At 56.8% G+C, this 14,478-nt stretch overlaps 1 protein-coding gene across 7 annotated transcripts in view; it reads right to left on the minus strand.

Moving 5' to 3' along the window:
* Nucleotides 1-1,232: 1,232 nt before the first annotated feature.
* Tnnt2 (troponin T2, cardiac type) overlaps nucleotides 1,233-14,478 on the minus strand; it is a 15,657-nt gene continuing 2,411 nt past the window's right edge. Inside the window, exons 2-17 of one of the 7 annotated variants that reach the window (XM_019204255.2) lie at nucleotides 11,651-11,702; nucleotides 10,837-10,847; nucleotides 10,730-10,741; nucleotides 9,385-9,414; nucleotides 7,456-7,533; nucleotides 7,113-7,148; nucleotides 6,392-6,425; nucleotides 5,276-5,336; nucleotides 5,009-5,125; nucleotides 4,268-4,345; nucleotides 3,665-3,775; nucleotides 2,961-2,969; nucleotides 2,500-2,609; nucleotides 2,056-2,146; nucleotides 1,771-1,811; nucleotides 1,233-1,478 (exon numbers count right to left, since the gene is read on the minus strand). In XM_019204255.2, the coding sequence (XP_019059800.1) occupies nucleotides 1,433-1,478; nucleotides 1,771-1,811; nucleotides 2,056-2,146; nucleotides 2,500-2,609; nucleotides 2,961-2,969; nucleotides 3,665-3,775; nucleotides 4,268-4,345; nucleotides 5,009-5,125; nucleotides 5,276-5,336; nucleotides 6,392-6,425; nucleotides 7,113-7,148; nucleotides 7,456-7,533; nucleotides 9,385-9,414; nucleotides 10,730-10,741; nucleotides 10,837-10,847; nucleotides 11,651-11,688 (903 nt within the window). In that variant the 5' untranslated portion in view covers nucleotides 11,689-11,702 and the 3' untranslated portion in view covers nucleotides 1,233-1,432. Of the gene's footprint in view, nucleotides 1,479-1,770; nucleotides 1,812-2,055; nucleotides 2,147-2,499; nucleotides 2,610-2,960; nucleotides 2,970-3,664; nucleotides 3,776-4,267; nucleotides 4,346-5,008; nucleotides 5,126-5,275; nucleotides 5,337-6,391; nucleotides 6,426-7,112; nucleotides 7,149-7,455; nucleotides 7,534-9,384; nucleotides 9,415-10,729; nucleotides 10,742-10,836; nucleotides 10,848-11,650; nucleotides 12,560-14,478 lie in introns of those variants that run through there. The other 6 variants (XM_033762154.1, XM_019204252.2, XM_019204253.2 and 3 more) reach the window with 6 other exon arrangements.

Consider the following 14,478-nt stretch of genomic DNA (forward strand, 5'->3'; position numbering starts at 1 on the left):
GTGTGGATGGGTGGATAGGAAGTGGGCCAGAAGTACAGGTAGAGTCCTCTCCCTGCTGCCCTTGGACTGCAGCCTTTTCATGTCTGTATCACTAGCGTCCATCACAGTGCTTGGCACATAGAGCGGATAAATATGTCTGCATTGTGTCCAAAAGTACAAGCATGATGTCTGTAGGGTCAGATAAACCTGGCAGCATAGTACGGTGGATGGGTGGATAGGAAGTGGGCCAGAAGTACAGGTAGAGTCCTCTCCCTGCTGCCCTTGGACTGCAGCCTTTTCATGTCTGTATCACTAGCGTCCATCACAGTGCTTGGCACATAGAGCGGATAAATATGTCTGCATTGTGTCCAAAAGTACAAGCATGATGTCTGTAGGGTCAGATAAACCTGGCAGCATAGTACGGGGTGGCATAATTGGACCAGTAGTTACAGCACAGCCCACATGCTCAGTGCAAGGCAAGATGGGTCCCTGCTCCTGGGAGATGGTGGGTCCCTTCTCAGAGGCAGAGCCCCCAGGACCCTATTGATGCAGGCCAGTGGAGAATGGGACCAGGCACGGCAGGCAGAAGGAATGGCCTGAGCACCAGCGTGGTGGTGCAAGAGGACAACCCCTCTTGGGGGTTTACCCCAGAGCCTCTGGGTCAGGTGCTCACCCATCCCATGAGGTTTCTGTGTCCTGCCGACTGAGTCCTCCTGGCTTATGGTTTTAAATCCTAAAGGAGACATGCAGGTCATGGGAAGGCAGAAACCAGCACGCAGACTGCGGGCCCCAGTGGTGCTGACCTAAGCGGCTGTCCAAAGAAACCAGGCCTCCTTCCTCCCTCGAGGGCCCTATGGCCCTCAGACACCTGGCCCTTAGTGCCCAGGCCAGGAAGAAAAAGAAAACAGGACTCGTCCAGAGAGGTCTCCATTGTTCCTGAGGTGACTCACACGGGAACGTACCCTCCCCACGCGACAGTGCTTTTCCCAGAGCACAGCTCCATGGTGACTCACACGGGCTAAATTGACAAGCCCTGTCCACTGCACTCCCTCCCAGGCCCTGAGAAAGCACGCGCATTCCCTGGCCATCAGCCTCTCCCTGGGTGGAGGCAGGTGGAAGGGGCCAGTCTAGCAGAAGCTCCTCCGAGCCCAGCAGAGATGCCAAGGGCCTTGTCCCCAAGCCTCTGAGAGCTGCCCTGCTCCCTGGAGGACACGGTCTTGCCTCAGAGGAAGTGAGAGAGATTCAGTGTGTGCAGTGCACAATGGCTTTTATTCCTGGCATGGCATGGGCACAGGGCATGCAGGAGTGCTAGCTTCCAGCTGGGCCAGTTCCCAGGTTCCGGGCAGGAGTCTGTCCTGGGTGCCCAGGAGGGCCCAGAAGCTGGGGTTGAGCAGGGCAGGGGCACAAGAAAGAAGCAGATTTTTGGCAAAGAGTTTCAGCCTCCAAGAGGCCTTTATTTCCAGCGCCCAGTGACTTTGGCTTTCCCACGGGTCTTGGAGCTGCAGGGGAAGTGAGAAGCAGTCAGTGAGGAACACAGAGCAGGGCAGCGGGGCCCCGTGGAGTGAAGGACAGGATGAGGAATGCTAAGGGTTCAGAGGAGCAGCTGGAGCTGCCTCCAGGGGCAGAGGTGGGCAGCAGCCGTGGGCGGGAGCGAGAACTCGCCGGCATCCACCCATCTCCTACTGGTGAGCAGAGGCCCAGGAGAGCCGGAGAAGGAACCGGCAGCTGAGGAGAGGGGAAGGGCATGGCCAGAAGATTAGGACTGAGGGGCCGGGAGTGGGAGACACTTACACTTTCTGGTTGTCGTTGATCCTGTTCCGGAGAACATTGATCTGGAAGACACAAGGGGAAACCGAGTCAAGGGCTCGATAAACTCAGCACCTGGGAGGCCTCCAGGGGGCGCTGGGGGCTCAGCACAGCAGAGGCGAGGGATGGGGGAGCTGAACAGCATTGGAGGTGAGACGCTGTAGCAGGTGTGTGAGTTGAATGGATTGACGGGGTGCCCGGAAAGGGACCTGAGGGACCCCACGAAACCAGGAGGAGCACAGCCTGGGGAGGGCGCCCTGCACTGCTCACTTCATATTTCTGTTGTTTGAATTTCTCCTGCAGGTCAAACTTCTCCGCCTCCAGGTCATAGATGCTCTGCCACAGTTCCTTGGCCTTCTCCCTGTGCAGAAGAGGTGGGGCGGGGTGAGGATGGTCCTTCACCTGCCTTCAGTCTGATTCTGACCAGGGGCTGCCCAGGCAGTGTTCTGAAGACCAGGAGGAAGGGGGAGCAGCTTTATGGGCACTGAGCGCCTCTCATTCAATCCCCTCGCACCTCCTGAGTGCAGGAGAGCAGGCGGAAGCTGACAGATGAGGGACCAGAGACCTGCTGGGCTCTCGACTCCAGCCCCAGCAACCCGCCTTTGGGAAATGTGTGGGGAAGTAGCACCCTCTGGTGGTGCTCAGAGAGAAGTGCGCCCTGCCAAGTCCCGGGCAGAGGCCTCTGCCTCCAAAAGACCACCCCACCCAGCTCACCTCAGCTGGTCTTCATTCAGGTGGTCGATGGCCAACACCTTCCTCCTCTCGGCCAGAATCTTCTTCTTCTTTTCCCTCTCTGTCTGCCTCTTCCCACTCTTCCGCTCTGTCTGAAAGAGGTGGCGGGCAGAGACCCTTGGCTTGGCTAGACTGCCCTTCCTTCTCCCTAACACCCCCACCCACTCCACTCCCACCCCAGGGAGTGGGGAGAAGCCAGAAGAGGACCAGGTTCTCATCATCTGGATCCTGCAACACCCACATCACCATCTGCCTCAGTTCCTCCAAGGGGTTCCTTGGGATCAGTCACCCTGTGGGTGACCAGTCTCTCCCATCTCTCCCCAGACTCTCTCCTTCCCGCCAGCCCAATTTCTGCTCTCTTCTGCACAAAAAGGTGCTGTCCCTCCCAGGGAGCTCCCCAAAAGCAAGGAAAGAAAGAGGGTTTTTGAGATTTCAGTACCCACCTGGGCTTGCTAAGCCAGGAAACCATGAGAGAAAGACCCAGAGAGAAAGATCGAGACCATGACAGAGACCCAGAGAGAAGGCAGAACATGAGCGGGAGACAAAGGCAGAGAGACAGGAGAAGAAGGTGATTCAGACGTCACGTAGGCAGCCTGGTGTGCTAGGGCATGGGTCTGGGGCTCAGGGCTGGTATGGGGGTGGGCACAGTGGCAGAGCTGGGGACTTTGGAAATGTGAGATAATGCTCTGCTCCCCGGCACTGCATGAAGGAGATCAGTTTCACATCTAGTAGCATGAAGAACTGAGAGGGGTCCCAGGAGCAAACCCCCTCACATCTGTGTAGGGCACAGCCACTCCCCAAGTTAGTGCATTTGACCTCAAAGCAGCAGTGCAGGCAACTCTGGGTCCACGTGAGGAAACTGAGGCTCAGAGGTGGCACCAGGGCAGAGCTGGGTCTCCAACCGGAGGTCTGGCTCCAGGCACAGGCACTTCCGGCCGCACCCAGCCACCATGGGGGCTCCTGGGCTCCACTGGACCCAGCAGCAGGGTGGAGAGCACTGTGCTCTGTGCGGTGGGGCAGACTCCCCCTCTCCGCCTTGGGAATTTCTTCCTGGGATCCTCCCTGAAGTACCCACCATGTCAGACTGCTCATTCCTCACAGACACACCAGGGACCCTGGTGATCCCTGCTCGCCCACCACAACCCACCTTCTGGATGTATCCTCCAAAATGCATCATGTTCGACAAAGCCTTCTTCTTCCGGGCCTCGTCCTCAGCCTTCCTCCTGTTCTCCTCCTCCTCCCGCCGGGCCCGCTCTTCCTGATTTTCAGGGAGAAGAAAGGGACACATGGTGGACAAGGGTGGGAGGCCCTGACTCTGGACTGAAGCTGCTGGTGATTCCGGGCACAGCCAGCTTCCCCCTGCCGGGCAAGGGGCTTTCAGCAGGTGCAGAGCAGGCCCGCGGCAGTTTAAGGACTGAATGAGCAACGCATGCGCAAGGGCGCAAGGTCCTCCTTCCCAACTGCCAGGTGCCATCTTCTCCCCAGCCTGGGAGCTCCCTACAGGAAGGTGAGCACCCTCGGTCCCCAGGCAGCCTGCACTGGGGAGGGGAGGAGGGTTGGAGAGTCTCCAATGTCATGACAAGGCCCAGCATGGCATCGTATTCCCTGTTGTGTTACCACAGCCAAGACAACAGCAGAGCTGGCCTGGTGCAGGCAGTCTGTAGACTGCATTTTTCTATGAACAGAGAGGGGCTGGGGTCGGCGGGAGCTGGGAACGTGCTGGGGGCTCCGGCTGGGCCAGGTTACTCACAGCCAGGCGGTTCTGCCGCTCCTTCTCCCGCTCATTTCGGATGCGCTGCTGTTCCGCCCGCTCCGCCCGTCTCTTCTCCTGCAGGGAGAGGCAGAGGCCCCTGAGTGGGCCTGAGAGAAGGTGGCACCCACAGCTGAGGTGCAGGGACCCCCAGGGTGCCCTTCCTTCAAGTGCTTCTGCTCTTAGCCAGCTCCACAAATGCAGGCAGAAGTGGCCCTCGCCAGGTAGATATAAGGACAGCCACGTGAGCGCACGGGCAGGTGGCCCACGTGGAACATTGCTCAGGGGAGACTGCCTCAACCACGTGGAAAATGCCAGGCAGCTTCTCTGTCTCCCATGAGGGTGACGCCCTGGCCCTGGCAGCTGCTGGCAGTGCCAAGATGGACACAAAGTCATCGGCTGCCAGCCAGAACACACATCTGTGGGTAGTCAGGTGAGGCAGAGAGATGGCAAGGAATCAAGTAGCCTCCTGCTCCCCAGCGCAGTGACCAGGGACTCTGCAAGCCACTGCTGTGCTCCCTGCATTAGTGGAAAGGAGCCAGGGACAGGACCACAGCCAGAACTTGGGTGAGGCCCTTCCGTCACCCAGAAGCCATCGGAGCCAGCTCCTGCCATAAAGGCAGAGAGAAGAGGTGGGGACACAAGGAGCCACATGCAGGACCACTGTGGGTGCTGAAGGACAGCTCGCCCCCACCAGGGTCAGCAGCAGCTCAGAGACGGGGGGGGGAGCTGGACACCTACGATCCTGTCTTTGAGAGAGATGAGCTCTTCCTCCTCCTTCTTCCGGTTCTCAAAGTGGGCCTCGATCAGTGTCTGCAGCTCGTTCAGGTCCTTCTCCATGCGCTTCCGATGGATGTCCTGCGGGGGTCCCGGGGGGCTGAGAGGCTGCACCCCCTGCTCCATGCAGAGGGGACCATGCCCAGGGCCTGTGCTGAGCACCACCCAAGACCTCTTCTGACCCCGGTGGCCACCCCGCCACAGCCTGGAACATCCACCACCACTGCTCACATCAAAGTCCACTCTTTCTCCATCCGGGATCTTGGGGGGCACCAGGTTGGGCATGAACAGCCTGTGGGACAGAGCAATAAGGAGCCATGGGGCCCCGACCCTGCTTGTGACCCCGGCATCCTCCTTCCTGCATGGGGCTGCCTGGCCACCCACACAGCGACATCACCGCCTGTGTCCACCCCAGAAGTCCTCCTGCTCAGCACCAGGGTGACATGGAGCTCTTTCACGCTCCCGTTCACTTTACCCTCACAGCACACCCACGAAGGAGGCCGCATCGTCTCATGTAAGGGAACTGAGGCTCAGAGAGTGACTTGCTCACAACCGCACAGCTGGGAGGCAGAGAAGCTGGGACAAGCGGCAGAACTGTCCTTCTGCGCACGGCTGCGGAGGACCTGCGGAGCCTGTGGACCCGGAAGTCCTGCCCTTCTGCGCCGGCCCAGCGCGTACTGAGTGTGTGAGGCAGCTGGGTCCCTGGTCCCCGGTTTCCCCATCTGCCCTCAGGTCTGAGTGGGGCTACAGTGAGATACTGCAGAGTCCGTCAGTGGTGAGAGGAGGGGAAGGAACTGGACATTTAGATGAACTGGGACTGGCGGGGGCAGGCTGGGGTCAGAGACTCCAGATGATGCAGGAAGAAAGCTCTGAGCGCCCTCTGCTGGCAGGATGAGTATTGCCGAGGGGGAAATGCTCCTGTTCGCCAACCTGCCCAACTCTACTGACTCCCATTGCCTCAGTACCTGGGCCAAGCTGCATTGCTCGGCTCCTTTGCAGCTCTCTGCTGGCGTGGTTTTATTGCTTGGCTCCCTAAAATTGTCTCCCTTTCCCCCAGGTCCCTCCTTCACGAAGGATGGTGTTCTCGCTAACCCTAACCCTTCTTTAGATGAACATAGCCCCATCCCTGCCAGGGTGCATGACTGATAGTGGAGTATAGGATAGAATTCAGCTTTCATTCACACACACCCCCGAGATCTTTGTGCAGTATGCAACCTGTACAACTGTATGTGATAGTCTGTATCGCTACAACCCCAGTTTATGCCCACTGAATTCCTGTCCCATCCCATCATCCTCCCTCACTGGCCCTCTGCTCCCAGGGCTCCAACACAGGTGAATGCCACTCACCGGGGCTTGGGTTTGGACTCTTCTACTGGGCCATCTGGAAGACAGAGAAGTACACAGCCATAGGGTTAGGAGGCCCATACCTGGTCACAGCCCCACCACTGAGTTGGATATGTGGGGCTCAATGAGTTTCCCCAGTTACCCAGGGAATTTCTTTTGGCCCTGGAGATCCTAGAGCATTAAGCCAGCCCCTGGGGCATTCTGGGGGGCACACACTCCACTGGGCCTGCAAAGCCCCCTCTCGGTCCCCAGTTCTGGACAACACAAATTTGCTTTTCAACGAAGTCTCCTATGGAAAGATCCCCAGGTCCTCAGGGTTCTGAGCCTAGAATCCCCCCTGAGCTGCCTTCTCAGTGTGCTCTGGACTTCCTGGTGGTCCCTGGGTCCACCCTGATGGACACCACAGTGGCCCACACACTCCCCTGACCACCGGGCATGCTGGTAAGGGCTGCAGTGTGACAGCGACCAGAGCGATGAGCTGCCACATGGACCGCTGACGCCTCGGGAGGGCCTGTGCTGCTGGGCCCCACTGGCCACTCAGCAAGCACACGCACTCACTGGCCCTCCCTACTCCTGCATCACAGGTGTACAGGTTTCAAACGCAGCACCTGAAACCTTGCTAGCGCCACCAGGTTCTGTCCCTCCTGCCCACCTTCCTGGAAGGAGCTGTGCGGGCCATCGCCCCCGAGCTGCTGGGAGGGGTCTGCTCGCCACCCAGGCCTACCTTCAGCCTCTTCAGCTTCCTCTTCTTCTCCATCCTCTAAACAACACATAAGCAATTAATAACTTCCTTATTCTACACTCACATTACCCCTATGGGCAGGTCCTGGCCAAAGGGCACCCTGCTAGTTTATGGGGTGAGGGAGCTGTCTTTTACACACACGTCCCTAGGCCCAAGACTGTGTGACGTGAAAGAACCACTCATGGCTTCTCAACGTCCATTGATCAGGCAATGGGCAGCAGTCTCCTGGCCCAGACGGGAGGAGGAGGCGCACGGGTTAGGAAGCACACTGCAAGGGGCTTCTGACTGCCACCCCAGGCCCTCGCACCTGACCCCTGGGTCGCACCTTCTGCCTTAGCCTCCTCTGTCTCATCCTCAGCCCCAGCCCCACCGTCAGCATCCTCTTCTGCTGCCTCGTCCTGCTCTGGAGAAGTGAACCAAACACAGTGAAAAGCTCAGCCCCTGTGCTCACTGTCAGAAAGCACCCAGGACAGAAGACAGACAAAGAGGGGTGGGGTGGAAACCAGTGACATCCAGGGCCATACCAATTTAGGGATGACAGAAGGCTGCTTGATTCTTGGTTTCAACCAGAAGTCAGCAAACAATGACCCAAGAGCCATATCCAGCCCCCAGACTATTTCTACAAATAAAGTTTTATTGGCACACAGCCATATCCACTCCTCAGTGCACTATGGCTGCTCTTGTGCTATGGCAGCAGAGCTGAGTAGTTGCAACAGAGACCATGTGGCCCATAAAACCCAAGGTGTTTAGTCCCTGTTCCTTTGCAGAAAAAAATGCCACCCCCAGGTAAACACAACAGAGAGACATGGTTAGGTTAGTGAATAGTCCTTTCTTCCCAAATGTGCCTCTCTGGGAGTTTTGGAATCAAAACTGTGTCTTGCCCAGTGTGGAAAACACTAGGAAGGCCTGAAATCGGGATGGGGACATGTCAGGGGATGATGGGTGCTGTGGGCAGCACCTGAGAAGCTGTGAGCCCAGCAAGCCTGGAGAGGCAGGGGTTCTGTCTGAGGCTCCTTCTGCCCGACTTAGATCTTCCATCCCGAGGATCACCCTGGTTCCAACTCCACTCCATTCTCCAACCTCCTACCCCAGACGTCCCACCCAGCACCTTGCTGCCTGGGGGTGGGGGTCCTGGACCCAGTGACTGGCCAAGTCTAGAGACCCTGTCTCTATATCCCAAAGAAACCAGATGGCAAGACCGTGTAAGTGGGTGAGGTGCCTGATAGTCAATATGTGTCCTGTCCGGAAGGTTGTCAGGATTTTTCTATTTTCGTCCTGCTTGGCAGGAGGTGGACCTGCCCCTTCCGGCGCTTGGAGATAGACAGATTAGCAGACAGGATAGCGCCTGAGGTGCGTGGTAACACTTGTCTACTGAGAAGCTGACAAGTAATGGGTCTTGGCAGAGGAAGAAGAAAATACCTCAGGACAGAAGGGAGAGGTATCAAGGGAGGAAGGGTAGCCTCTGTTCCCTCTGCCTCCTCCTCACTGTTTTCTATGTCTGAGTCTTCTCTGAGGCTAGAGGTGCCTCTTCCTTGACCTCTGAAAGACACTTCCCTCAAAATGACCCTTCCAGAAGGTGTAAGAAAAAAAGACTGGCCGGGAAAGACAGGGCCAGTTGTGGGGTCCACCTCTGGGCCACCATGTGAGCAGCTCTCCTAAGCCACCAATGTTTCCTTTCTCTGGGCCCAACAACCCTCATCTGTGGTCACATAGCTGGCCCCAGGAGGGGGCTCACAGCCTCCCCAGGCCACCCACTGTGTCTTGCAGCTTCACTGTGGGAAAGTCCATTTCTAAAATTAAACCCCCATCTGCCTCCCTTGCCCTGGTGCTCTTTGTGGGCACCCAGAACAGGTCCAGCGCCATCCTACACTCCACAGGGCACATCATGTCCTCTCTGCTCCAGCTATTTCCAAGCCCCAGCTGCTTTTCGGATGACTTTGTCCCCGGGGCCACATTGCCTGGGGCTGGTCAGTTCACTGGGAGGAGCCCAGCACCCCAAACTGCCATGTGCAAGTAGGCATGCGGGCCACTCATTCCCCCAAAAGCCGTCCACACTGGAGAAGGTGGGAAGACAAGCCAGGCAGGAAAGAGCAGGCACCGGGAGAAAGAGCCAGTGGCCCTAAAGGACAGACATGACAAAGGCCCTGGAGGCTTAGGAGGCGATGACCAACCCACTTAACCCCCCAGCCCGAGGACAAGCAGGCGGCTGGCGGACCACGGGGACTGAGAAGCAGGACAGGAAAAGCTGTAGTACCATCTTCATCCTCTCTCCAGTCTTCCTCTTCTGGGTCAGGGAGCAGCAGCGGCAGAGGGGAGAAGCAGACAGGTTAGCAGGAGCGTAAGCCCAGGCAGGGCACCGGCCAGCACAGAACTTTGCAGGGGAGGCTGGGGTTGGAACTGGGCCCCAATTCCAGGGCCACTGCCTTCATCAACATGGACTCCTCAGGTCTCAGTAACACTTCTGAGCATTGGGAACCACGAGCAACACGGAAGCCCACTTCCCGCCAGTGCGGGGATGGAACGGCCCAGCATGCCTAGGGTGCCCGCAGTGCTAGGCACCAGCAAAGCATTCGGTAGGCACTGACTGGTAGCTTCCTGCCTGCCTTGTCGTGCTCAGGAAGCCCTGTTGGGCACGAGGTATCTGGGAAGGAAAGGGTCCCGTCTGAGGCAGGCACAGCCCTGAGGATCATCCCGAGGGCCTCGTGGCTGTTCTTCTGGACCTTTGAGCTCTCTGCCTTTGATGGCCAGGTCCTGAGCTGGGGTGCGGGAGGGTGCTGTCAGCCATTCCCAGCAAGCAAGGCAGGTGCTGCAGGGGCCAAGCCCACGCTCACTGTGCAGTTATTTCATTGACTCACAGCCAGGTCCTACTGTGTGTAGAAGGCAGATTGGTCCCAAACCCAGGGTTTCTTCTTTGCTATCTTTATATTTATTTCAAATTTTCCAGATTAAAAAACAAACAAGCAAAGTAAGCCTGTAATCCCAGCACTCTGAGGGAGGCTGAGGCAGAAAGATCACAAGTTCAAGCCCAGCCTGAGCAACTTAGTGAGACCCTGCCCCAGAATAAAAAATAAGGGCCGAGGATTTAGCTCAGTGGTTCTGCCGCCTGCCTTGCAAGCACAAAGACCTGAGTTTGATCCCCGGTACTAAAAAAACAAAACAAAAATAAAGAATAAACAATAAAAAATGAGCTGGGGGTATAGCTCAGTGCAAAGGCCCTGAGATTAATCCCCAGTACTGCCAAAAAGAAGCAGGGGGGGTCAAAAATAATTAACTTGAGGGGCTGGGGATTTAGCTCAGCGGCTCCACTGCCTGTCTCACAAGCGCAAGGTTCCAAGTTTGATCCCCAGTACCAAAATAACAACAATAATAATGATAATAAACTTGAAAAAGTGGGGAAGAAATGGCCGAGAGGAGACAGATTTAATTAAACTGTTTGTCCCAAGATCTGAGCAATAGAGGTAGGAGGGACTCCCACGGAGGGAGGAGGGCAGCTGTGGCAGGAGCTTGGCTGAGCTCAGAGTGGGAGGCAGGACACACAGCCATCTTCCTGGGGTCTCCAGACCCTTCCTCTCTAGGGCTCCACCTGCCCAGGTACATACCTTCCCCAGCTTCTGCTCAGAAGAGAAGTGGGCAGCAAGAGGAGAGAGAAGAGTAGGTCAGTTTCTAGCCATGCTGTCCTGATCCAGGGAGCACCCCGTGTGCTTACCTTCCTGGCCCCTGCGTGTGAGAAGAGACGGTCAGCGTCAGCACACACGAGAGCCCCGCCTCGCGTTTCTTCCCTTGCTTGGCGGAGTCCGCACTCTGCCTGGCCCGGCTCACCCTTCTCTCTCAACCCTCCCCCTGCCACGGTCCCCAGCGAACTCCGAACTCCGTCAGCCCGCTTGGCCTCCTCCCGTCACTCTGAGCTCCCCACCGGCTGCTCCCCTTTCTAGAAAGCCTTTCCCCTCCCCAGTTTGTCCCTGTGTCCCCACACAGCCTCGCCAGAAACCCTTGCACCTGCACCACAGAGCGGCACCTGGGGCTCTGTGTCCTCCTGTGACACTGCTACCCGAGCCATTGCTGGGTGCCTGTGTCCCACCCTTGGCTTCCCCAGGACAGGGCCAGGGGGCAGCAGTCAGGGTACACTGGGCCCCAGGGCAGTGAGGACACTGGGCCCTGTGGCGGGCATGCTGGGTACCATGGGCTCTCGCTGTGGAGTCACTGGACCCTTGTGGTCGGGTCCAGGATCTCTGCTTCTCGGCTCCTCTGCTAGGGCCCAGACTTCTAGCGGGGCAGGACCACTCTGGAGCCGGGCCCGTGTCCCCACAGCCCCTCGGCCTGAGGTCAGCCCAGCACCTGCTGCCCCATGTCCAGCAGTGCAGGGCTTGGGATGGGGTAAGTCTTTCCTGGGGTCCTGGAAACAGAGCCAGCCACTTCTGCTGGGTGCCTGGGGCAGCTTGGGGGCTCCCAGGGTGGCTGTGGGGATGTGGAAGGGGCAGCAATCGAGAAGGGACACTCCCAGATACACCCCAGATACTCACTCCTCATACTCCTCCACCACCTCCTCAGTGTCAGACATGGTCTCTGCTCTCCCTCCAGAAAGAGAAGAAAGTCAGCACGGGAGGAAAGGGAAGCCCACCTTCCTCAGAGGACTTCCATCCCCCAGGGTGAATCTCACCCCATCCCTTCCTGTATATGACCTGGGTGACCTGTTTCCTGCTGTGCAAAGAGGACACCACAGCGCCAGGTGACAGCAGGGTGGCCAGCTAATACCTGTTCCATTTCCCCACCCCCAAGCAGACATGGTGTCCAGAACATCCAGGTTCCTCTTTGTAATTCTCTAAGCAATGTTGGCAGTTTTTCAACCTTTCCTATCCCCAAAAGCATTCAGGGAGTAATTCACTGACAAGCCCCACCCGTGTCTTCATTGATGGGCTTGTCCCTGCACAAGTGCCTCTGAAAGAGTGGTCACATCAAGTGTGGGTCATGTGGAATACTACTGAGTAATGAAAAAGGTATGCATCCTTGATATGCTGGTATCCCAAGCAACTTGGATGTATCTCCAGGGTATTCTGCCAGTTGGAGAAGGCTAATTCTGAAGGCCATGTGTGTGTGTGTGTGTGTGTGTGTGTCCCTAACAGTCTTTGAATGGCAAGATTCCAGACATGGACATGGCTTGTAATTGTCAGGAGTTGTGTGAAGGCTGGAATGGAGGAGGAATCCTTGTGCCTCTGTGAAGTTGGGCATCTGGGCCCTGGGGATCATGCGCATGGGCCTAGAGAGGCTAACATGGTGTCGGCTTTGACACATATGGAGAGAGAGCCACAAGTCAAGCCAGGAAAATCTGAGTGCAATGGAGGGTTGACTGGAGCAATGGCCGCCTCTGGGCTGTGATGCTGTCCAACGTAGCTTTGCAAATGTTTCTGTATTTCTTTTTTTGTTAGGTTTTATTTTGCTTTTTGAGGCAAGGTTTTTCTATTAGTTCAAGCTGGCCTTGAACTCACTAGATAGCACTGGTTGGCCTCAAACTCACAGCAATCCTCCTGCTGCAGGCCCAGCTTCTCTGTATTATTTCTTATACCTGCTTCTTCATCTATACTCTCTCAATAAAAATTTCCAATTAAAATTAGTCTCCTTGATGCTGGCCATGGTGTGGTGGCACAAACCTGGAAACTGAGGCAAATTCAAGCCCAGCCTAGGCACCTTAGCAATGTAGTAAGACCCTGGCTGCATAAATAAACGAGAAGTGTTGAGGATGTAGCTCAGTGCAAAGGCCCGGGGTTCAATCCCCAGCAGTGGAAGAAGGAAAGACCTGAAAGAACTCGTTTGGAGACAGCCCCCTCTGGCCTGATGGGAGCAGGCAATCTGGATCCAAATCCTCTTCTGTTCCTTTGCGGAGGGAGCTTGGGCCCAGCTTTTTAGCATCTCTGGACTCATTGTCTCTCTAATACAGAGATAGTGTACACGTCACAGCTCACAGAGGTCTTTGTAAGGATCAAATCTGTCTCGGCGAAGTAGGAGGCATCAGGCAGTTGGGTGTGATTACAGGCACAAGGCCTTGTGTGTGAAGCTGATCTGGCTTTGAATGCTTGGTCCGGGGTGCCTTTGTAGGGTTTCCCTTCCCCGCACGTCTGTTCCCTGTGTTATGAAATTGCTCTCCTGGAGCAGACACATGAACTAGAGCTGCCCCGGGCGTAGGTCCTCAACTAATAATGATTACACCAGATGCCCCTGAGATATGACAGCGCCCCCTGCTGTTTGCAATCGGATTGCAAGGGAGCCTGAGGGGACAGGAGTAAATCAGAATGATGAAGACCACGCTCTGGTCTTTCTCCCGTGCCCCTCCCCTCCCTCCTGCCCCACACTGCCAGGGTGAGGATGCAGCACATGGACAATCCCTCTCCTTCTCCCCTGTACGTCCAAATACAGGGGCTGTGACTAACCCAAGTCACCCATCTGTGGACAGCCTGTCAGTGCCCTAGTGGACTGAGGTGATGTCCACCGCAAGGCAGCTCCTTTGAGGCCGAGGGGCTGTCCTGGGTAGAGACTTCCCTGACTAGCACCCCTGAGGACCAGCGTGGCTGCTGCTGAGCAAGCCTCTCCCCTGCACCCTCTTCTGGAGTGCGATGGAGATGGTGAAGGAGGAGCCCTGAATGTGGTGGTCCAGACCACTAGGGGGGGTCAAATGTGTGACGCGTCATAATAAAGAACAGACCCTCCCAAAGCATCTTCGAATGGGTCTCAGGATGATGGTGGACAAAGAAGAGAGGCTCTGAGCCCCAAGGGGTCGGCCAGAGCCTGTGACCTGAGAACTATCGGGGCTGCTACCCGAGCCCCAGGAGGAGTCTGTTGCCATGGAGAGACGGAGAAGTTTCTCCGGAGATCTGTGTGTGGTTGGGCTGGGGGATGTCACTGCTGGCCTCTGTGGTCCTCCCAGCTCAGAGCCCTGGACAGAGCCACTGGGAGCACCGGCCAGCTCCTAAAATAGCACCAGACCGCAAGGCTGGGGGAGGGCCCTCAGCAGAGAGGACAGAACACATGGCAGAGCAGGGCCTGATGAAGGAGGAAAGGGCTGTGGGCTGAGCCTGGGGCTCCAGATCCAGAAAAGGTCAAGAGCCTGGAAGGGCAAGGTTCTGAGTGTCCCAAGGCCCCAGTGTCCTCACACCCAGCCCCCTGCCTCCACTGGCTGCTTTCCAGCCTAACTCCTCTCGACGGGAGGCCAGGGTCACCTTTCCAGAAAGCAGAAAGAATAACGCTGGCCTTGGGGGTCAAATGATCAGCGTTTCAACCCCAGCTCTCACTGGGTGACCTCGGTTAAGTCACATAATCTCCCTGGGCCTTCAGCTGACCTAGCTATAATTTTTTTTTT

This window comes from Fukomys damarensis, unplaced genomic scaffold (genome assembly GCF_012274545.1).
Source record: "Fukomys damarensis isolate Sample0158 unplaced genomic scaffold, DMR_v1.0_HiC HiC_scaffold_11, whole genome shotgun sequence".
In the NCBI taxonomy this organism is placed as follows: domain Eukaryota; kingdom Metazoa; phylum Chordata; class Mammalia; order Rodentia; family Bathyergidae; genus Fukomys; species Fukomys damarensis.